This window comes from Diadema antillarum, unplaced genomic scaffold (assembly GCF_040938485.1).
Source record: "Diadema antillarum isolate AM-2024a unplaced genomic scaffold, OU_Dant_1.0 seq00002741_RagTag, whole genome shotgun sequence".
Classification (NCBI taxonomy): Eukaryota; Metazoa; Echinodermata; class Echinoidea; order Diadematoida; family Diadematidae; genus Diadema; species Diadema antillarum.
Window position 1 is genome coordinate 6,548 of NW_027273338.1, and position 25,306 is coordinate 31,853.

Below are 25,306 nucleotides of genomic sequence, written 5' to 3' on the forward strand. Positions count from 1 at the left end.
CTTAAATGTTTCCTGCACCCTAAAGAAGCACTTCATCATGATTGAACAATATACCATTTTCCCAAATTTCGGCCTTTTTGATACCCTTTGATTATATACGCTCGTACATCACACTTTCCATCTAATCCGTGAGAAAAAACGACCCCTACTACGCGTTTTCTTTAGCGAGTATGGTCACGGTGTCCACCTTTCAGTTGGAGTTTTCCATCCCATTGGATGCTGTTTGGAAGATGAAACATTCACTTTACTATACAGTATATCAGCCGTTGGTATGCGAGTTTGTCAAAAACGAAAATAAATAAGAAAATTTTTAAAACAAAATGAATTGTAAATGTGAACCATATTTTGCCTCCTTGTGGTAGGATATTTCCAGCATTTCCGAGCTTTCAAATAATCATGTTAGATTTAATAATATCAAAGGTAGTAGATCCGATTCGCAAACATCTCCAATATCAGTCAAATGTCATATTAACCATCATGCTAAGAAGGTTTTCTTTGTGAAATTTGGAGGTCAGTGAAATTCAAAAATTAAACGTCCGTTAGCCATTGGAAGAAGTTGAGTGCAAATTCAGAACTCAGGCTTAGTGCTCAGATGTTTTCCTATTTGATTTGATCTGTCTTACTGTGCACACTAAGATACATACTGGAATGGTTATTTCTTATTTATTAAATTATAGTAGCATATTTGGTTACTAGCTGTCTCTAGGCATTTTCGAATTTGGGCTGCAAAGAGATCCACTACCTTTAAGTTAGAAGAGAGATAAGTAAATAATGATAAAATAAACAAACAAAAAAGAATGAGTTTCTTTTGTAATACTATCTGACAAACTTTTTACTTTACCATTTTACTTCATAGCTCAGCACTTTCCATTCTCTCTCATACCCTCTTACCCATTACATTTAACTGAAATGCAACTAAAATGAGTTTGCGTGCCTGCATAATACTCTTTCGAAATTATAAGTGAGAATGTTCATAGGTTTTGGCTCACTTTAAAATGAGAACCAATAGAACTGTCACAACATGAGAAAATGTATAAGTAATAATCAACAGTACATTTCCGAATTTGGCCTGCAAAGAAATCCGCTACCTGTAAGTTAGAAAAGAGATTAGTAAATAATGATAAAATAAACAACAAAAAAGAATGAGTTTCTACCGCCGTATCCAGAACAGAGCCTGAAACGGTGCAGGCTCAAGAAATCGTTTGTACTAATACGTCTTGTTTTTAAGACAGGCCTTTCATTTTGTTTTGTCTCTCCTGATCGTTCGTAAGAAATGCTAATTCATGACCACCTTTTCACAATTTGATTGGAGCATGCATTCATAATGGAAAATAGTTGACATAATAATCTATCCCCAGGCATTATCATGCCAACATGTACTTATATATACATGTACTATATCTTTGTGAGACGTAGATATGAAATGTCTCAGGTTTTCGATTATAGTAATTTCGAGGAAATTTCTTTAATTTTTATCATATATGTAAACTTGAGGCTATTAGATTTTCATCCACTTACCTCTGTTCCTGTGAAAAAATGCAAGTGTCAACCTCAATGTCATCCACGAATCGCACGTACTCGGGCGGCCAGTGGAAAAAAAAAAAAAAAAAACAAAAACATCGGTCACACGCGCCAACGGCCATGGCATGCAGTGCCAATATAATAATAGCTCGCACAAATTGATACATAACATTTGTGCTTGTGTGCATGGGGACGATCCGATGGTTCATACAACAAAAGGGTTTCGTACAATTATTTTTAACATTGTTAAACGCACTCTTCCACATTTACGTAGCATATAATGTGTCTTTATATTTATTTGGATTGTTATCTTGAGAATTGCTAAAAACCGTTATTGTGAAAAAGTGGACCTTTCAGAATTTTGGGGGGTGCGTACGCACCCGACGCACCCCCCCCCCCCCCCCCCTGGCTACGGGCCTGCCTTGTCCGTCGTGCGTCATGCGTCGTGCGTAATTTATTAACATTGTCATCTTCTAGAAAACCCTATAGGTAGCATCCCTAGGGGGATAGACTCTCAACTTGTTCAAATGAGCACCATGTCCCACCTGGAGGGGGCAACCCCTAATTCATTGATGACTGTAGTTCCAAGTTTGTCCGTGGCGGATCCTGCAGGGATGCCCTCTTGGCGTCCAGGGGATGGGATGGGTGGGGTCCAATTTGGAACCTACATTATACATTTTCATCTTTTTCTTGATAACCCCATCGTGGGTTTGCACCAAGCTTGGCAGGTAGCATCCCAAGGGGGATAGTATCTCAAGTTATTCTTCAATGGGAACCATTGGGGGCCCAGGGAGGCCCAACCCCCCCCCCCCCCCCCCCCCACACACACACACACACAAAGTAATTTCCAAAACTTTTCAGATCTTATCTAGAACCAGAATTGATAGAGCTGTAAGTTAATACTATGAATAAGTGCATTGATGACTGTATAGTTTCAAGTTTGTTCATGGCGGATTCAGGGGTACCCCCTCCCTCACCCCAATTGGTGCCTGGGGTAGTGGGGTTTAGATAGGGGTCTAAATTGTACATTTTTCCATGATTCTCCTTTTTCTTGAAAATAGCATAATGGATTTTCATTAAACTTGGCAGGTATCATCCCTAGGGAGATAGGATCGTAAATTGTTCGACTGGGCACCATTGCAAGGTATTTTTACCAGTGTCATGGGATATGCAAAATGTACACCATGCCCGCATAAAAGCTCTCAAAGCTGCCCCGCCCCAAGTTTGCAATGTTCCCGGGTAAGAATCTGCAAAAATGCATGGAAGGTGAACTCTCTTGTTGTCTGAATCTTCCCTCTTCTTTTTGGCTTCCCTTGCTCTTTCTCGCTATCTTTTTTATCTACATTCGTATTTTTCGATAAAATTCACGTTCATTCACTAATCATATCTCCCTTCTCTCTTTTGTCGTGATCGTGATATTTTGGTACTGTCATAATTAAGGTAGAACACTTTAATCTTGTTGTCACATCTCTCTACGAAGAACAAAAAAAAGTGCGTGGAACCTCTGATGGGCCACCTGTGAACCCTATATAATTGTAGTCATAAAGTTATATGCGGGATGTCTACAAGATGAATAAAGATGGTACGCATAGTGGTGGTTACTTACCTGACGGCTCTGCTCTATAATTTCGTGAGCATTCATGCAGTCTAATTCTTTTTCTATGTTTATGGTATTCAAGAGTATGTGAACCATAAACATTATACTGGGACGTTATAGATCACATGTTGATTTCAAACGAGTTACGGTTGGTATCTTTGATGAAGGTTAGATACGCGATTACTCATGGTTGATGAAATTCGTCTAACATTTCAATGCATGTATTGAAGCTGATCATGTAACGGAGCCCGCATGTTTTGTTTTGTTCTTCTTTGGTTGTCGTTCTCTGAATTTAATTAAGATAGATCAAACTGACCGATATGGGTTTCTGAACTTTCAGAAAACGGGCAATAACATGACATGAACTTTTGTATGAACTTCTAGTGGACACTACATCATTCATCGTGCTAAGTTTTTATCATTTCCATATAAAATCTTGAAAAAATCCTCTAAAAACGAAACAAAACTGGTGACGTTTGTATGGCAAGTATATGTACGTTGTTGTTAAAATCTTACATCTCATTTTATATTTGAGTTCAGTGTTCTGAAAACGGATTGATTTCTTTTAGAGTAAATCGAAAGGTGAACTCGTCGCATTAGATAACATCGATCGTGTAACGGTAATCACGTTTATGGGGTCTTATTTCTCTATTTTCATAACTATAATGGTCATCGTTATGAAGAAAATATGGATTGTAGAAGTTACATTAAGATATGATGAAAAATGACGGGAATTTGAAGCTTCACCGTTTTTCTCTAAAACATGATAATACTAGCCACAAACAGATACTCCAGTCATATCACATATTAATTTGATGAGCCTAATACGTCATTGCTGACATCTGTCTGTCTGTCTGTCTGTCTGTCTCTCTCTCTGTCTCTCTCTCTCTCTCTCTCTCTCCTTGACATGCACTCAAAATCTTCACAAGTTTGTATTGTTTCATTTCATTTTCATTTCATTTAAGAGCATTTAATTTCCAACAAAAATGCAGTATAGTAAGACATGCATGTATAGTTACTGTATACAAAACAATCTTTTCTTCCAATGAAATCAAGATGAAAAACTTGAATAAATTAAATTCTTCTCAGCAAGTACATATTGATGTAAAAGAACAAAGGTTTGTGCGTGTAGTTGCCAAAATATTAAAATAGAATACAGCAAAGATAGCCATGATTTAAGTATTTATGTTTTTAAACTAATGGGGTATAAGACACCTACATAGCTTTAAGATGACATTCCGCCTCTTCATTTTGAATCATGTTGTGGTGGCGATCACTCCATACTGCTCTGGTGAACGCAATCATGTTCAAGTTCATGACAAAAAACAACAACAACAACAACAACAACTTGATTTCTCCCGTGCTGGTTTTTGAAGAGATATCTACAATTTTGTGTATTCGAATTTACACTACACTACAGTAAACTTTAGATTGGACGTCACTGCACATGAAGGTAAGGTCTAAAGCTGCGTTTTTGCACCATGTTATAATTCCCGGCAATCACGGCAGCCCCGTTTCAGGCCACCGTGGAGAAAAAGGGGTGGACTTGAAACAACGCGGTGAGACGGGATAGGTAAACGCGACAGGCCGTGATTGCCGTGTCAGATTTTAGCCTGTCAAAAAAAAGTTGCCACGACAGTCCCGGTGCTACTTAGGAGTCTTGTATGCAATGATAAAAACGGGGTAAACGCAATTAAACGGGGCGGCACGTTATGGGCCGTAACAAAACTTGGAGGCTGTAGCGGGACGCGACTGAAAATATTGACAGTCTAGCCTGACCAGACGCCATGAGAACAGCGTCTGATAGCTATTATGTTCACCGGGGCGAGGACTGGAACAAACAAGACTAGAATGCGAAGGGGGAAAACTGAAGAATGTCTCATCTATACCTACGGCGCACTACGTTTCGGGCCAATGGGACTGCCGTGGCCGCCGGGAACATGTTGTAAACGCAGCTGAAGGTGATTATTTAAAACACTTGGTAGGATAAAGAAGTGAACTCGGCATATCACCATTGACATAACTTCTGTTTAGATTTTTTTAAAGTGATTACTATAGTAATTTTATTACTAATGCCCATTTCAAAGCGGTCTCACATCCCGTAAGTCCTCTTGAAAAGTACTATAATAGGCAATGAGGATAAAGTATACATTGGCAAGGGACACCGCTGCTGTTGTATGGGGACTCGAAAGGGAACCTCAAAATTGAAAATTATGCAAATCACTCACAACCACCAAGGCACGAAGGATCCTGTAACACGAGTCTGTAATCAAATTATTGCAATAAAGTTTGGATTTGATGAACACTTCGTATCGAGGCCGGTATTGACTTGGGAGGAGTATTATGTTACATACTAAATACTGCACTGTAAGCCTATAAAGGGCAGTGTTGTATGAAGCCCGACAAAAACCATGCATGTGTATACCTCTGGTAGATAGTAATGAGGAGCTTGTCAGAAAATGACGAGAAAACCAAAGCAAACCACTCGAACATGACACATTTCAAAGGAACTTCACGTTGTCGAGATACGAAGTGATACAATGAGCAGTATCGTTGTACCTATAGATATTGAATTTGTGCAAAATATCGAGGTGCTTTTTCTTCGCTATGCCGCGCGTCAATGAAGTATATACACTAACTTCACGAATGCGCGATGTTAGAATGATATTGCGGTGACTTGCGCTGTAATAATATACCGACTACAGTATATCCACTTTTACTCTCCTTCTAACCACGTAGGCCTGATCATAAGTGATATTTCCAGAAATTGTTACCGTATCTTAATGATACAACACATTGCATATACTTATACTGACTCAAAAAAAATCACACACATCATTATATCATTCTCCAGGAGTGAAAAGTGAAACGTGAATGAAAGTCTCTTAAAGTTGTAAACGATTTTACGTTTCACTCAGTCCACATTGCCCCCATATTCCATCGCCCCAGACTGACTATCGGCGTCCAGGTTTTCGATCGCTGCAGATTCGACAGCTTGGACAGTCTGTTCGCGCTGGTCCGGACGCGACTTCTTTTCGCCGCTGGCCCTGACTAAGATTCTCTTGACAGCAGTTCTCGCAACTGTCTTTGCCCGGATAATGCCTTTCTTCTGCGAATCTGCCAAGGCTTTCAGCGCCATAGACATAACACAGAGACCCATGAGAAGATATATTACGAGAGCGAGTTTGAGGATCCACAAACCCAGCAAGTCGTCGTGCGTGTCGCCCGCCACCATGTCCCCGAAACCGATGGTGCTGAGCGAAATGAAGCAGTAGTAGACCGAGTCGGCGAATGACCATCCTTCTGTGAAGGTGAAGACCAGACCTGGGAGGAGTAGCTCGACGGCCAGCACGATGATGAAGTACAGAATTATGTGTACGAAGTGGCGCGCTCGATTCGACGGAATGCAGGTGGTCAGACGATGTATGTTGTGTCGTATCTTTTGCCACGTTCCCTGCAGGGCGACTCCGATGAAGAATAAAAACCCGCCCGCCAGAGGGATGCCGAAAAGGGCGTAAAAGGAGCAAAATATTCGACCACCAGTGGTTAGGGGAACGAAGTTTCCGTACCCTGTAAAAACGACAACAATAATCAACCAAGAAAATTATTTTAATTTGGTGGGATGTATCAAGAGGGAATAATAGTGATAACAGAGTCACAGAAGGCAAAATATGTCTAGATTAGTAGTTATACCCGATCGGTGACGGTACAGAGGTTCTTTCTCATTCCATATGGCAAAATAAATGTGCGCGATAAGTCAATCGTATACTTCTGAGAAAAATCATCTACGAGAAGAAAATAATGTTGGGCCGTCTTCACATCTTAGCATTCAAGTTTACCCCATTCAGAATGTAATGAATAAACGCCAATTCCCGTGTTGTTCAAAGGAAGTTTTAAACACATTACACAACCGCTTGTTTTTTCTTATATCTGAAGCTCATATATTACCTTGCACAAAGAAGAAAAGGAAATAAATGTATAACTTTATGTATGTGTCAGGGATACTGAGTATTAAGTTTCTTTATTCATTTTGTATATTTAAACATTCAAGTGGAATGTGTAGCAACAAATAAATTGGATGTAAAGCAAATGATTGGGAAACTGCATTTATGGACTGTCTGAATGTGTAGACGGTGTTTGTGATTGTATTTGTATTGGTTTGTTTATGTCAACGATGTTGCTCTGGTATTTGTCAAGTAATTCTCGTTGCTATACCTATATTGATCGAAATTGAAGTATAATCTGTTAGAGCTAAATCAAAAGCAAATGTGTATTCCAAATTAATTACGCATTCAGACACCATAACACACGGACGAGTGCATCGAATAAGCTATACAGACCCTGTTGAAAGTCAAAACATATGAATTACAGTCAATTGCGTCTTTCTCGTTAATAATTATGAAAAAGAATAAAAACCAGCTGCTTAAAGGGATGGTATAGTATTGGCTGAAGTGAAAATTCAGCTTTCCACTTTTGGGAGATATTTAGAAGTTACTCTATGAAATGTTAAAAAGCCTACAATTCTAGGAGGAATTCAAAGGTTATTTGATGAAAATCAGTTTTGAAATGGAATGAGATATCTGAGATATACAAAATCAAAGTGAAATAAAGGGATCCATTAAAAGGTGGGTCCCACCTTTTATTAGGATCCCTTTGTTTTGGATATCTCAGCCATTTCAAAACCAGTTTTCACCAAATAACTTTGAATTCCTCGTAGAATTATATGCTCTTTCATATTTCATAAGAGATTTCTCATTATCTGAAAAAAAAGATAATCACAAAAAACATTGGAAACCTCAAACCCCCATCTCAACCGAAACTGTACCATCCCTTTCACAAAAACCGGAATGCAAAAGAGACACTTATGTGACATATTGTTGTTACCATACTTTACCTATTGTCGTCACGATTGTGGAAGCAAAGAAGAACGAATTGGGCATGTCCCAAAGAGACTTGGATTCCCTGATCCTCGCCCTTCGCGTGGCGCTGATCACGTTGCCCGACACAGCATCACTGACGTTCTGAAAGAACTGTTGGATCGACTCGTTGTTCCAGCAAGGGTGCTCGTTGACGAAGTCGATGATGGAGACGAGCAGACGTCGTTGGGAAGTGATGTTGTAATCGCTCTCAGCCAAAGAGAAAACAACAGCACCGATGACCATGTAGAAGAAAATGGTCAGGGTAAGAAGGGCCACCGTTAGCAGCAGCTTCTTGTGATTCGTTTTCTTCTTCATTTAGCTAGTCGAGGTTTCTACCCGTCCAATGGCAAAACTTGGATTCCAGTTACATTCCAGTTACATTCGTATCGTGAACACTCCTTTTTGCTCTTGATACAGCTATACGGGGCTCAATGGCGTATTTCCGCGTTATCGCATAATGTTTAAGTTTCAAACGACATTCGTATTACAGCGATTGGATGATGATATTAGGCATGGCAGCAGCAATGTTCTCTCTGTTTTCTATATATTAGACAGACCTTGATTGAGTCAGCTACGATGCACTGGCCAGTTCTCCACAGCCACCATCATACGAGCCTTATGAACGAGTGCATGGGTCTGTTCAAGAGCCAGATTCCAAATGAGACTCCTTTGCCTTTTGGGAGTTATGAGCCTGACATAGGCAAGACACAGCTAACCACTATCGCTAACAATGACAGAAGCAGCGGCGGAGTTCAGTTTTGCTGGCAGGTAGGCTGTGATAATGCAAGAAGCGAAATGTCACTCACTAGTAGGGCTACAGATCCATCGGTCCATCTGTATACAGCCCAGTGGGCACGCTGGGTACAGAAAAAAAAAAGCCTCAACTGATAGTTGTTGTTCGTCGCTGTATTATTTCTTGTTTTTGTTTTGTAATGGTGGTACATTTATAATCAGATGCGACTGCCCCCCCCCCCCTCCCCCTTGCGCCATCGTATTGCCGCGGACTCGAGAGGGTTGCTGAAATAAATATTGTAACCCGGCAAGGCCGTGAAGCATCAGGAGGCGGAATACTTGATCAATATTTAGTCACATTAAACACAAGTCTGCCTATAATGATGCAAACTCGAATGCTTTCTGTCCAAAACTGGTATTTTTGTCTGCACAGCTCTATACCAGGATCTCTGGCTGCATGATATGTTACTTTTAGTAATTCTAGAATGGCCCCATACGGCAATATGTTTTGTTTGTTTGGGTTTGGACGCATTTTACGGCTGTCACTAAAGGGCTTTTTACACTTGTAAAATTTTGCTTAGCCCCGGACCAACGGTGGGGCTAAGGGGGGGCCTTAGCCCCACCGTTGGTACGGGACTATCCTTAGCCCACTTTCTGTTTACACTCGTTTTTGCCAAAGTGGGCTAGCCCCACCGATAGTACGGTACTATCTGGCCCTGCAAAATAGCAGGGGTTAGCACCGCAATTGCGGTGCTAGCACCGCAATTGCGGTGCCAAGCAAGTGAGTGTAAACAGAACGAAAAAATAATCCGGGGCTAAGCGACGGAGACGAAGTGCGACCCTCACTGACCAATCAGAAACGAGGTAATCAAGTGCTGCCGGTGCGTGCGTGTACGTGTACAGTACACAGCGTAATTATGAATATTCATGTGGTTTGGAAAGTCCGGGGCTAAGAAATACGAGTGTAAAAAGGTCAGTTTTCTCCTTAGCCCCGGACAAGAGATAGTACGGGACTAATTGGCGAGTGTAAAAAGCTGAAAAAATTGGTACGGGACTAACGATAGTCCTGGGTCAGAGAAAGTCCGGGGTTAAGAAACACAAGTGTAAAAAGCCCTTATGGAGACATCAAATTTAATGCTTATGGGCATGATGCATGAGACGCCAAGGTCAGAGAGCAGCTTGACTAAGTTTTGTTTATGTTTGGTTTGGTTTTTGTTTTGTTTTGTTTTGTTTTGTTTTGTTTTCAGCTCGTGTGACATAACAGCCGCTCGAGAAAGTGAAGCGACCGACCGTGGGGAGGGTGTGGGACGAGAGTGTTCCCCTCCCTGTTCCCCTCCCTAAGCTGTAAATCGTACCATCGATCTGGTACATACTAAACATAATATTTGGACTTATTCTGATTTTTTTTTTTAAAAGGAAAGATTGTTCCAAAGTGTAACTTTTGTTGTCGTTGTTGTTGTTGTTGTTGTTGTTGCTGTTGTTGGTGGTGGAAATTTCTTCTTTTTTTTTCTTGCTTTTGTGGTTCTGTGACTCGTGAGGCGTGGGTGAGAAAAAAAGCTTGTCAGGTGTGTGAGCATGAGAAATACCCCGAGATGTGAGTCTCACGAGACTTGTGCATGAGCCACCTATAACACGCAACCTTTGAAAGCCCATGCCGAAGAGCGACGTGTAGTGAGGAGACGCGGCTGCCGCAACTCGTGCGACTCGAAAGACCCACATAATGACGATAAATGAAATAAATAAAATGAAATAAAATAAAATAAATCAATTAATAGAAAAAATAAAATGATTGCGCTCTCACCAAGAAGGCGACTCCCTGGCGAATTCCGAGACGTCTCCAAACAAGGTGACAACTTATTCGCTCGGAAGTCGCAGAGACTGTCGCGGGAGCGTGGCGGGAACTTCGGTGCGATGTCTCCGAGACGTATACGGTATATTTTCAGTAGCGGAGATGTCACCGCGACGTCTCCATGTTGTCTTCGATAGGTTCTCATGGGTCTCCGCATGGTCACGGAGATGTCTCGGAGATGTCTCTAAGACTAGGCGGATACTGGAAAGTCTCCGAAGAAGAAGAAGGAGGAGGAGGAGGAGGAGGAGGAGGAGGAGGAAAAGAATCAAACAAAGTCGATTTTATTGCGACTTCCCGAAGATCATGCTAGTCTCCAGGAGACGTTACGGAGACGTTTTCGTGAGACTCTAGTCTCCACCAGGTCGCCACCTACTAGTCTCCAAGCCAATGAAATGCTTACATTTTAGGGAACGACCGTTGCCTCGTGAGGACTCGAACCAGGGACCTCGTCATTGAGATTCAATAGTCTCCCATAATTTCACATCAATATGCGATGTTTGGCTGTAGGCCTACCATGTTTCGCTCAATTTTTGTGTATCTGTACACTAATATGTCTCATAAACATACATCGTGTATTGACATGAAGGCTTGAGAATATTCTTTTTTTTTTTCTCGTTTGTTTGGTTTCTTGAGCGTCTCTTTAGACGACGTGATCTCCCTCTCTCTCTATCTCTCTCGCTCTCTTTGCGTTTAAATAGTAGTGTATTTTTAGTTTATTCGAAAGCTGGCAAAGAAATTCCTGCTAGAAAGTACAAAGCGCAAGAAACTTTTACAACAATTCTGATTACAGATATATGTTTATCTCTGTGATGGTATCTCTGTGATACAGATGAATTATACAGAATGTCAGAATGTAATAGAAATTAGGTGAAGTGTAAACTGGGACTATATTTCTCATAAGTAGGCCTAGATATTGTTTTAACTTTTGGTTGTTTTTTATTGTCAGTTACGACTGCTTCCCACCATGTGAGCATTGTCAATAACAGCCCTAAAAACAAACAAACAAACAAACAAACAAAAAACAACAAAGAAACAGTGAATGAGAAAAGATTTGAAGAACACACTATCACAAATTCACACACTGTATTCAAAGCTGACAAAGGCAGTCCAGACAGCATGGGTGACTCAGTTTTCTCTGAAATTTATTCATATACACACACTCTGGTTTTTACATAATTAGTTGTTGCACGCAAAGATCATTGTCCTATTAAAACAAGCTCCTTCACAAACTCCATACAATGTACAAGGTGATATCACTTCTTTGTTTAAGTCAAAGAGCTTCCTTTCAACAATTAAAAATAAAAAAGGCAACCATTTTCACAATTGTTGACCAATCTAAACTTCATTCTAATAGCTAGGATACCGTATGATTACAATAAATCTCTCTCTTTTTTTTAATATTCAAGTCACTCACAGAGGATTTTGCAGCTATGTCAATTGCAAACCAGAAATAAACATGTCAAAATGAAACACAACCTATACACTTGCAACCTGCCATAAAATATTGTTATTTGTACAAAGCAAATATTTGCTTATAGAAGACGTTCTCTTTCAATCCTACATGCATCTAGATTCACTGTAAGTACTGGCACAGAATAACAGCTTACACGTGTCTGGATCAAACAGCATTCATGCTTGCTATGGGGAGAAATACATGCTGTTCCAATATCTTTTGCCCATTTGTTCCCAAAACCTTTGGCAATACATGTAAATCTCTGATGATAAACGGTCAACTAGAAACATCAAGGTATGAAATCATTCCCAGTGGTAACTGGCGAATGACTGAAATAAAACAAAAAATACTCGGTACATTGATGAGAAGCCCAGTTTTGAGCAGCAACAATAAATTCATAATACATGAGTCAGCTTTTCAGGTGTGCCAAGATTCCACATGACACAGAAAGATACAGATATATACTTTTGCAACTATACTTCATCTATCAGTGTGCAGATTGATAAAATATCATGGCCAAAATCAATTAGTACCATCTGTTTAATATCATCCACTCCCATCCCTTTTATTACTGCATTAAACAGACACACCAAAAGAGTTCCCATCATTTTTTTTTATTTGTAAAGACACATACCAACAAAAACAGTCTGATTATCTCTTGTACATGTTAAACCATCATCATGAACCAAACAAATTGCATGATGAACAGCCTAAATAATTCAATGTCAGGTGCTTCTCCCAAGTCAAGTGCCCTTGCCCCGATTTATAAACGATGTGCACTATCCGAACCTGTGTAAGACTGCTCCCAAGTTTACTACAGCTAAGGCTTGTGGAAGAAGCGAGTGGTAAAACAGATTCATAATTGTCTCGATACCTCGGCATTGCAACAAAGGTAACAATTAGGTCCTCTCGATAGAGATCACATCCTAAAATTCCCATAGATTCTGAAATATGCACCAAAAAAGTCCACAATCAATCCCACTTGAGACTTCATCTGCTCAGAGGCCAAACTATGGTGCAGCAAATGAAGACAAACATCCTGCACACATCAATTGAAAAAAGTACAATGGGATTTAGTCCTTGTAGTTACTGTCATACTTAAGTCCTTATGATAATCAAGGTGTGCAAGCATTGAAATATTTCATCTCAGACGTCTTCATTCTCGTCAAGTTCTCTGGATTTCAAACCTCCGTGAGGCATCTCATCCAAGTCAGAGGTGTCACCATATACATTCTCGCTCTAACTGTGCAATTATCAACTTGTAAAATTATGAAATGCAGCAAATGACTGCAGCCGATAGAGACAATCTACATTTTTCTGACCTTTGACCTTTCACAGAGGCTCAGAACCAAGACAACTTCCGATGAGATGCTCTAGAGGGAAGCTTCACTGACAGTCATCCGTTACTGACAGAAATAAATACACCTACTGTCAATCATACTGACAAACATATATCTCTTTTTCTGTCTACAAGTACATGTACACAATCCAATAACAGCGTGCAAATCACAATATTCATTCAGCATCTGAAAACTCTGAACACAGTGATGTGTCAACATAGTTGGACGGCAGATAACTTGGCAAATTCAACAAAGAGATAAATAGCCATGCAGATAGTTCCTCTGAACTTGTCTGCTTTCTCTCACTCTCTCTCTCTAGGCCTTGAATACAATTTTGTAATGTCCACTAAGTTCATTTCAGTTGCCATCATAATTTAGTACGAATCAGCATGGTAGCAGAGGTACAAGGTAAAAAGATATGCAGACAAAGCATATCATGATCTACACAGCTTGGTGATTTGGATGTTTGCCTATTTCTCAAGATGCTATTAAAGGCAAAGGTCAAGGTATGATAAACATAATGCTGACATTAAACGGTAAACATCTGTCTTGAACTTAGAAGTGGAGGAACAAAAACATGAAGAGCAAAAATAAATACTTTACACACACCATGCCCTGAAATCATCAAGTCATTACAAAATCAAACAGAAACACACCATCAACAATCCCCCCCAAAAAAAAAACAACAACAACAACAATAACAAAGCATAAATTTTTGTCTCCTTGAAAAGGACAAATTATTGCAGAAACAAAAGCAGTTGGTTGCTCTAAATACATTTTCAAGAATTGACCATCAACTTCCCACCTTCCACAATACGTTTGACATGTAATCAGCATGGGGAAAATAAAAAACTTAAAAGTTTTTGACCAAACCTTACACTGTATGACAAGAGAACCAAAAGTCCCCTGTGATAAAGTCTGACGCATCTTGCGGCACAAATTCTTGAAAATGGAGAGAAGTTACTCAGATGAGCAAGTTTGTGATAGGGACAATATTTTGCCATCCTAGTTGGAATCTGTTTCCTACTCACCCCATAATTACTACAAACTGAACAGTAGAGTGTTCTATGAAAAGTTGATGATCTAGGCCATAGTATGCTTATGTCATTGTAACTAAGACATGTACTGATAATACACAATGTGTCAAAGGATGTGCAGCTTTATGCACAAAGGGGGTTCCATGTCTTAACTGATAACATGTAATCTCTATTCAACTGTCATGTTTTAAAATACTGTGTATATCAAGGTGTAACAGCTTCTACTAAACTCACACGTACTGGCCTGTGCATTTCTGGACAAAAAAATTTTTTTTTTAATCGCTACCTAACAAGTCTAACGGACGGACAAGGGCTCTTCATACTCCAGACAGACACTGGCGCTGGTCACTTACTGGACCTTAAGAATTTTTTTTTACCTTGACTTGAAGCTGGACGGCTCAATTTGGTTAATACATATTAATGCCCACTTTTCCACACGCAAAAAAAACGAAAGAAATCAAATTGTATCTAAACTCACTCTAAAAGGGTTGTGATCCACCTTCACATCAAATTACATTGTGTGCTTTGATACGACTACAGCACAGCTATCATATAGGCCTGTCATAAAAGCAAACACAGATGTGATACAGTCTGGGTACCTCACATAAGTGAAAATTTCGTGTTACAAAAAAATCCCAACAAATCCAGAACCTGCATCACGAAATGATATTCTGGAGATGAACTCTTGCAAAGATAATCTTGAAATTGAAATGTAAGTTCCCCAATGCAAACCTTCCTCGAAACACACGAAGTCCACACAATGCCAAGATCAGATTTGCCAGATCATCAAAGTAACCACGGACACTTTCTCACTATAGACACACATTTGCAGTATTTTTCCTTCTCAGGATATGTATCTCTACCACACAAGCAGGAGAGTTAAGTGACAGAGTCAATTTATAGCCCCATCGTAGATAGACCCTATTCTTTAAAAGTGTACATCTTGCACTGACGAAACATCAAGAAAAATTATGAGGTATGCACATTTCATTTGACATTTATCCTGTTGTTTAATTAATCTCTTTTGGACTGCATTAAAAAAAATGTTTTTCTGGCAGTCAAGAGTCAGATATCATTGCAACTAAGTGAGCAATGGCTAGCAACATTTGAAAGCATGGAAATTATAGTTAACCTTCCACCCATCTCCCCACCCATGCCCTACGACAGTCCTTCTCTAGACTGATAGTTTACAGTGAAGAATGAGGGTGAACTATCTCCCTGCTACATCACACTAGTCTTATGAAAGTCAGCAACTTCTGCTGCGATACAATGATTCCACACACACAAATTCTCACATAACATATCCTAGAGTCATGGGTCAAGCTGTGCTTTAGGTCTGATAACAAGAAATTTGTGCTGCTTAAAGATGCAACACCTCACAGACACCAAACAAGTCACAGTGTAAAGGAGAACTGGATTGTGATACAGGCACCAAACACTTCTCCTTCTCAACAAATTATCCTCTTTATACTGCACATGAGGGGCCCTATAAAGAGAGCCAAGTCTTCATTGGCTACGCATAATCATTCCATTCAAACTATCTCTAACAAAAATCCTAATTCAGATGACCTCTAAGGGGGGAGGGGGGGGGGTCACCCTGATGTCATAAGAAGGGGGTGTGACACAAGTAAGGGATAGGGGAAGAGACACTGCTGTCACTGTCATGTATCATCATCAACTAGCTCCTTCAGGGTCTTGGCGTGCCGAGGGGGCAAGTTCTGGGCATGCTGAAGCAGCACCTCCCCCATCTGGGTGTAGAGGCTGTTGGCCAGCGTCGACGTGGCGCTGCGCAGGTTCCCCGAGCCACCCGGCACCGCTCCGCTGCCCGTCATGTTGCCGAGAAGGTACCAGAGCACGGGCAGCACGTTTCTCACCACCGTCTGCTGCTTGCGGGGGTACACTCTCTCCACCATGTCTGAACACGGAGACGACAATATACAGATATGCCAGTTAGAATGAAAGAAAGGACCTGAAAATTATTCATGTACAAGAAGCTGATTTGTACATGAAAGGGCCTGAATTCAGACATTTGCATGAAAATATATCCCTGAATACATAAGTATTCAAAACTTGTTCCCAGTACTTTTTACCCCTCTACCACAGCATTTCTTTTTTCCCCCAGTTTTTTTTCCCCTTTTTTGTTTTTTGTTTTTTGGAGATCTTTAAACTTTTTAGTCTAGGGCAGAACAATGAGTGCCATATGATCAGAGCACCTGATGAGTACACGTAATTTCAGGTATATCTTCTTCAGGTAAAATAATACTCTTGTTTTTGCATCAATGTCATATCAATTATCATTTATGAGTAGCTTGATTACATTGCCATGATCTTTGTATTGTGAATTGTAATTGCATTTCAGTCCTTGGCTTCAATGGCACATTGTAACACCACAATTATTACAATCATTACATTAATGCTACTGCTGGTGCTGCTCATGATAACTATCCATCATTTTCTTCTTCATTATGGTTACTTCATCATCATCATTATCATCAGCGACAATATCAACATCATTATCACCATCATCATTACTATAACAAATACCCCAGTTGATAATACCAGTCAAAATAAAAGCAAAAAAATACTAATAGTAATGCCAACTGTGAGGAAGAAAGATATTTTGATGGCTGGGGAAGCACAAATGAGCAGATAGAGCCTCCCATACTTACATGATAGCTTCTCCACCATGGCTGGTTTGGCTCTCACGTTTCCATACTGGGTGGCACTAGAGAAGGGTTGGACAAGGACTAGCATATCTATGGGAAGAAACAAACAAACAAACAAACAAACAATATAGTGTTTAAAACAGACTGGTATGATAGACAGTGAGTAGACTTTAATTGGTGCCAATGAACCCAACTTGCACGCAGATGTCAAATATCGTTGCTAGTGACCCCCAACATATTTCCAAGGAAGGTCAGTCGTACCAGCAAGTTGATTCATGCATGGCATCTGCAAAAAATGTTTGCTAACAAACTTCCATCTCTTTCAATGACATGAATAAAAACAACAAACAAACTGACAAACAAACTGAATAAAAATCAACAAATAAAAACACAGACACACAGAGAAATTCAGGTCCTAGTAAGTCACACAATAAGTTTGAAAATACAACTCATTGTTGAGTAGGAAAAAAAGAAGAAGAAAAAACATCATACAGGGTAAATATGAGCTACACTTGTAACTTGAAATGATGACCAATCATGAAAAAAAAAAGGCCACAACACAACAGTTGTCACTTGGCGTTCAGTTTTGTGTGTGTGTACAGCTATGAGCAGTTGAGGGTATTTAACAGCCCTCATCATCAACTTGACTTAGTGCAGAAATGGTACAAAATGTTATAAAAAAAAAAACACCCTTAGCTTTATGGCTGTGAGGCAAGTGAACTACCAAGAACAAAATGACCATTTTAGTTCAAATTTAAGAACAGTCATTTTTTTTTTCTTCGCTGCAGTAAATCTAAATGTGGAATATTTTTGTTTTTCATTGATTTTTTCTTTTCTTGATGAGGCAATACTCGAAAGAGTTTCATTGCAAAGTGAGTTAACTTCATTCGCGTTAATTAAATATATTTGCCAGTATTTGCATATAAAGCTGCTTAAAAAAACAATGAAAACAATAAGAAAATACGGGATATTTTTTAGATAAAACTTCAATAATATTCCTTGTTATGTAATATATGAGGTATCGGTGGAAAGATTTTATTTCGCCCATCTGATGATGGACTTACGTTAGAATGTTAAAAAATGGCACTTAGCCCATTTTTACATCATACTCTTTATTTGACTGTACAACTCTTTATCCATCTCGCTCTAGGCAGATTATGACACTTTACTGAGGCATGTTACAGTATGCAGTCAAGGAAATCACTATGAACTCCAGTATTCCATCTATGAGAGTATGCCTATCATTACACAGAGGTGGGTGCTCAAGAGTTCTTTCTTTCCTCCGCCATTAAGCATGAGTGGTGCTTCGAAAACACTATGTCACTGTGTTCAAAAGCCTTTGACAGTGTACAGATGTGTAATGACGGATACCCGGTACTCTTTCGAATGGCGGCTGCGAAAGCCAGCTCACATGGCATATGACCGACAGTGTCTACCAGCAGAAATCCTGTGTCTGCTCCTTATCCCGGATAATATGGTATTAAATTTTATGAGCCTATACTGATGCTCTGTCTGGAGCTTTCATACCTTCCTTTTTCTCTTGGTCATAAATATCATTGCGTCATGTTAGTGTTTACTGCGTATATCGTAAACATCCGACATATGTGAAATTAAGGCATGCCGTTATATTGCCTTCCACAACACAAGTGCCTTGGATATCATCTGCAATGGGGGAAATCACTACAAAATGTGGCTTTTTAAAAAGATGATATGTATAATTCCCATTCCCATTCCCTAACTGCAGTTCTTGATCATAAGCTTACGCTCTCTCATAACTGTCTTTGAGTCCCATGAGTCCCAATCTATGAAGGATCATGTCTAAAAAAAATTTGTACGGTATGTAAAGTATGTCACATTTTCAATAGTGTGTTTGCAGTACTTTGTACATATATGCAGTACTTTGTACATATATGCAATTCTCCCCCCCCCCCCCAACATCATTTGTTATGTGTGCTGTTGACTGCTGATTTCTTAGACTAACCTTTGCCATTGTACAAAAATCAACAACACTGAAATTGTAAATCATGTAACAGAACACTTCTAAGGTCCTCCCCACCCCCTCCCAAGCCTAACACTTTGATATGAATATACGTCAGATAGCCTTTGTCAACACCACTTAGTAAAGACTGACCTAGGATTTCCAGAGTAGATTTCTGCTTACCAGCAACAGAGATTACACAGTGCACTGAACCCACACAAAAATTTGCACACAATTCCCACAAATGGAGCAAGCCAGACTGACAGACAAAAACAGCCAGCACACTGAAAACCAGTTCTCTCACTCACCAACATGTTCCAGGATCAGGTCTAGAATGTCGTTGCTGGTCTGGCTGATGTTGGGGTTCTTGGCAGCCAGGTTCTGGACCAGGATGGGGACGACATTGTTGACGACGACAGACAGCGACTCGCCTAGTCTGGGCACGATGTCCTTCATGGTTGCCAAGGCTGCCGTGTTTACCTTGCTGTTTGAGTCTGACAGCCTCGATGAGAATTTGTCGAATATCTGTGTGCACAAAGGGACGTTGGGTTTATTGATACAGTAAATCACTCATGGCTATTCTGAAGATCAAAATGTGTGTGACTGTGTGTGTGTAAGGACATTTTTCAGGGATTCCTTACTACACCACCTGCTCTCTTAAGATTTTTAATGTTTTTGTACGTTAACCTTAACCCGTTGAGGACGAGTCCCGAGTATACTCGGGCATGTGTCTATTGGAAATGCGTGTTGCAGAAAAGTCAGTCCATCCTCAACAGTTTAAGTAGGAGGATGCAGATAAAACTAGAAATATCACTGAAGGTGATTAATACCCCCGCCCCGTGACGACAGTCTTACCCAAGGAATGATCTTTCCTTGATCTTCTGCCATTTAAATGCCGTTACCATGGCAACGCAGCTTCCAACACGTCCGAAAAATATGTCTTGCACGTCTTCCCACCAAGACTATTGTGTGTGCCACATTTCATAAGCTTTTGTCAAAAACTGAGGAAGTAGTTCAATCCACAAGATCTTTCCTTGATCTTCCGCCATTAATATGCCGTTACCATGGCAACGCAGCTTCCGACACGTCCAAAAAATATGTCTTGCACATCTTCCCACCAAGACCAATGTGTGTGCCACATTTCATGAGCTTCAGTCGAATACAGAGGAAGTAGTTCAATCCGCAAGATCTTTCCTTGATCTTCTGCCATTTATATGCCGTTACCATGGCAACGCAGCTTCCGACACGTCCGAAAAATATGTCTTCCACATCTTCCCACCAAGATCAAGGTGTGTGCCACATTTCATAAGCTTTGGTCAAAAAACTGAGGAAGTGGTTAAATCCGCAAGATCTTTCCTTGATCTTCTGCTATTAATATGCCGTTACCATGGCAACGTACTTTCGGGTACTGTCAAAAAATGCGTCTTGCACATCTACAACCAAAGGCACACATCTGTACCAAGTTTCATGGAAATTGGGCAAAAACTGAGGAAGTAGTTTGCAACACAAAATTTTCCATCATTTTGGCTCATAATATGTGAGCTGTTACCATGGCAACATACTTTTTGTCACTGTCAAGAAATGTGTCATGCTGACCTATATCCTAAGACAAACATTCAATATGAATTCCATGAGAATTGGAAGAACACTGATGAAGCAGTTTTGCCATGAAGCATTTTGCCCTATATTTTACCAATAACATGCCGTTACCATGGCAACGCACTTTTTGCCACTGCGGAAATATGTGTCTTGCACATTACCATATTCAGATGAACATCTGTACCTAATTTCATAAAAATTGATCAAAAACTGTGGGAGGAGTTCGCGACGCAAGATTTGTACCCATTTTTGCCCATAATATGCCGTTACCATGGCAACATACTTTTGGGTACTGTCAAAAAATACGTCTTGCACATCTACAACCCAAGGCACACATCTGCGCCAAGTTTTATGGGAATCGGTTGAAAACTGAGGAAGTAGTTGGCGACGCAAGATTTGCAACGGACCGACCGCCCGACCGACCGCCCGACCGCCCGCCCGACCGCCCGCCCGACCGCCCGCCCGCCCGACCGACCGCCCGACCGCCCGACCGCCCGACCGTCCGCTGATTCCTATATACCCCCTTCAAACTTCGTTTGGCGGGGGTATAAAAATATGTCATTTGATAAAATTCCCCCTGTATCAATTCACGAGCCATCTGCCATACACATTACTATTTCTCCGGATTTCGATATATCATTCAATATTTCGATACATCATTCAATCATTGAAGCATTCAATTCATCTCAACACTGTTCAGAGAGAACTGTGATGTGGGGACATGTATGAACATTACTTATTGCAGCTATTGTAATCATCACTCTTCAACATTTTCATTACCCTTAGGAACGTCCTATGAAAACATTACCAAATCTTCCACTAAAGTGTTTGCAAAAGTGACCCTATGGTTTTAAATGGGAAGGCTTTGAGAAGCTGGTCAGGAATACAGTTCTTGGGAATTACCCAAGTTGCAACAAATGAAATAAGAAATTTCAGTAACTATGAACCATCTTCACAAAAGATCACTAATGTTGCAGATCCACTTCAATATTTCTCAAACCATCAAAGCACTTGGCTTAAAACTTTCTATTTGATTTTTGTAAATGTTTGATAACTTTTTTTTTTACCTTGATGATGTTAGCAGTGACTATCTCCTCATGAGTCTCGCTCATTTCTTGCAGCTGCTCGATGGCCTTGAGGCGGGACATCCAGTCCGAGGCACCCAGGTTTTCACACAGCCCCTTGACGATCTCGCTGTCCTCGCTCCGCACTGTGCCCCCAGACCGCTTGCCCTTCTTCATCGAACCAGGAGGGGTGTGCTGTACCTCCCTGCCATTCAAAGTATACGGACAACTTAAAGAGAAGGATCGAGCATAACAAGCTGTTGCATATACAAAAATAAACTTCTGTTCACTCTCCTAGAGATCTGGTAGCGGGGAGATGCCATGGACTGGGAAGGCTGGCCTGGCCCCGGATATATTCTAGGATCCCCTTTAACAAGTTGTGCACAGCTTTATCACTGACTTCTACGTAATTTCACACACAGCCAAAGAATCTCAACTTGAGTTGACTGTCATCAATGAACATACACTTCGATGCACAAGTTCGTTGATGCCCTGGTTTTCAAATGTACCCTGGTGGGCAGTGAATGAAGTTCAATTTAATCGAGCCACCTATGTGTATGTCTCCCCATACTATGGGGGCTTGAAATCCTTTTTTCTGGCTTGAGAGTGTGTCACATATAACATCAACAGTTTTATCAACAATGATTTCTAACAAAATATTAGATTTTACAGGAAAGACACATACCATTAAGCATATAACTACATACAGATTATGCTCAAGACTCATTAGTTTTGCTGGATCATTCTGAACAGTTTGTCACAAAGACAGTCTGTTCTCATAAATGGAAAGTATTTCTAATTTGGGTCTATGCATATGGGCCATTGTTGGAGTACACATCACTCAATGCTTTCTTAACGACTCTAAGCAGGAGATCTCGAGCAATGCTACATCACAAACACATAACCATTATATTTCCTATTTTGTTTTTAGCCCTAGACTTTCGTATTAGTGTTGGTATTCTAATGCATCAGGGTATGTGTACTGCTAAAAAGGTAGCTTTGATATGTTTAGGAAGACAGACAGACAGATGAATAGAAAGATAGTTAGATGGATAGATAGATATACAGAGAGATAGATTGCTGCCTAATTTGCTTACCCTGAGTCGATGCGGTCCCTGGAGTAGGCATGTGACCCCGAGTTGGCTCGGCTGTTGGGGTTGCTCCGGCGAGCTTTGGCAGAGGATGTGTCTGATGGCAAGTCACCCAGACCCTGCAGTGTAATGGGCACGGTGAGTGAGGAGCATTTGATATACGTGTAAACACATTATAAGCATGTTATCAGTGCAAGATATCTCCTGGGTATACAAATATTCACAAACAAGGACCTCTGGTATTCCATTAAGAAGCATGACATTGTAAGATGCATATCGAGTCATCACAATCAGTATGCACATAATGACGTATTCAAGCATATACATGCATGATATCATATCTGACTGTTGAGAAACAGTATCTCGTTAAGATATGTGCCGTTTCTACCAAGATTATGATGTATCATTTTCACGGATCTAATAATAGCCTACAAGCATTCATGTCTCTTTGATATGCCTCCATGAAAACTGACAGGATTTCATATTTCATGATTTTGATCATACAACTGCTGTTCTAGAATTAGTAAGGGCACCACAATTAATTAATTTCTTTTTCTAAAGCGTGTGTGGAATAAGGTTAATCTTGTTCCTCTATATAGTAATAACCCCCCCCCCTCCCCATACACACACACACACACACACACACACACATGTAGAGGTAATTAGATTATGTACATCTAATGTTTGTTTGTTTGTTTGATTGGTTGTTTTCATTTGTTTGTTTGTTTGGTTGTTTTTGTTTGCTTGCATGTTTGCTTGTTTGTTTGTTGTTTGTTGTTGTTCTTTCTTACATGGAAACATGAAATAGTTGTCTTTGTATGTAAGAAACAAACCTTGTTCTTGAGATTCTCCAAGATGTCCCTGATACTTTTGATGTTCTTGGATGGAACATGTTTGTCAATCAGCCTGTCAAAGTCCTCATGGTGCATGAGCATGAAGAAGATCCGGCGTGCATAGTACCTACGTTGTACACAATTGAGAGGTGTCCATCGGTTAGAAGTCAAAGGTCATTGATGGGGTCAGGACAAAAGTGGGACACTTTATATCACTATCACACTTCAACCACTTACGTACCTACATGTAGGCACTTGGCTTAACAAACCATGCTTTTCAATAGGCATACTGAAATCCATCCAAACTTTACCTAGCTGTAAAGTTAGCAAACCCACTCGGGTGAAGCAATGCACCTTAGTCAAACAGGAAAGCCATGATAACTCAACAGGGATAAGCTTATCTTCATTCCAAGAGAATTAGTTCTCACACATAAGAGCCAATCGGCAAAGACACACTAATCACGCATACTAATCAGCAGATAAAGCACATAGGGGTTTAGATGCAAAATCCATTCAAGGCTAGTAGCTACAGCAGTACCCCGCTCAATAGCTACTCGTTACTATTGGTAACAACTGCAGAAAATTTTACCTACTACAATATAAAGTGTTGTATGGTGTCTTGAAATTGTAGAAGATAAAAATGTATTTTCCAAAAAATGGAGACTTAGAAGTATTCATCTTCTCTGCCCCATGTGATTGTACATAGGTGAAGATAATCACTTGATATCACAAAACATGGGAACATCCAAATACATTTTTCTTTTGGCCAATTGATCATTCCTCGATTCATCAAAAAACCTCTTTCACTGATTTCTCTCTGGATTACTGATATATATTTCAATTGGTGTAACATGTCATCAAACATAGCATTTCTACAGACTGTTACACAGCTTCTGTGTAGCCACGCAGGGAAAGTCAAACTACAGATTGTATCTTCTCCGATCAAAGCTGCGATAGGATTCGAGGAGAAACCCTCCACTCCATCTCACCTGGTCTCCTGACCGTTGTCGAGGGCCAGCTGGGCGGTGACCGGAAGGACCTTGTCTGTCACATCCTTGACCCCGCTGAGGATCCTCCCGGGTCCCATGCGCTCAACCAGCATCTCTAGGAAGACACTGGTGGTCTTCCTCACCATTCCACTCTTGTGACTGAAAACAGAAAGGATGGAGAAAAAGGTAAGAAATGGATGACGATGATGATGATGATGATGATGAACATTCACAGGTGCCCAGCTCCCACAATATGTCACACATTATTCACAAAGTTGCTGAAAAAGATATGCTTATAATTCATATTAGTGCAGACAAAGTGGAGAGAGAAAAAACCAGGAGAAGTTTAACTCTACCATAACCCAGTATTTTTAATCGGTAAATTGTCCTTCTCTCCCTCCCCCTTATCTGTTTCTGGATGGGCAAGGGCATTCAGCAGAATCTATGTTAAATTGGTATGATTTATTTCCAACGTGTCAGGGACAAACATAAAAGTTCAGCATGAAAGCAGCATATGTGTAAACTCATGAGACCCACACCGACACACAGCCAGTGGAGATTTCCGGCAGCAACTTGTCGTTAACAATTAGAAGCTACACTGTAGGCAGAAATGTGATGAAATCAAATTTTGTTGAGGC

The 25,306-nt window shown here is 40.3% G+C and overlaps 2 protein-coding genes across 2 annotated transcripts; both read right to left on the bottom strand.

The window, feature by feature from the left end:
• Positions 1–6,032: 6,032 nt before the first annotated feature.
• Positions 6,033–8,352, bottom strand: LOC139715081 (potassium channel subfamily K member 2-like). The gene is made up of 2 exons (XM_071626702.1): positions 8,013–8,352; positions 6,033–6,688 (listed from the first exon to the last, which is right to left on the bottom strand). Exons 1-2 carry the CDS (start codon positions 8,350–8,352, stop codon positions 6,033–6,035), a joined length of 996 nt encoding a protein of 331 aa, XP_071482803.1.
• Positions 8,353–16,109: 7,757 nt separating this feature from the next.
• On the bottom strand, positions 16,110–24,827 carry LOC139715082 (TOG array regulator of axonemal microtubules protein 1-like; the record flags this gene model as incomplete). The annotated part of the gene is made up of 7 exons (XM_071626703.1): positions 16,110–16,363; positions 17,118–17,204; positions 19,401–19,617; positions 21,759–21,960; positions 22,853–22,965; positions 23,680–23,806; positions 24,669–24,827. Coding segments are annotated over 7 exons (1,159 nt in total), but the record flags the coding sequence as incomplete, so codon positions are not given.
• Between the last annotated feature and the right edge of the window lie 479 nt (positions 24,828–25,306).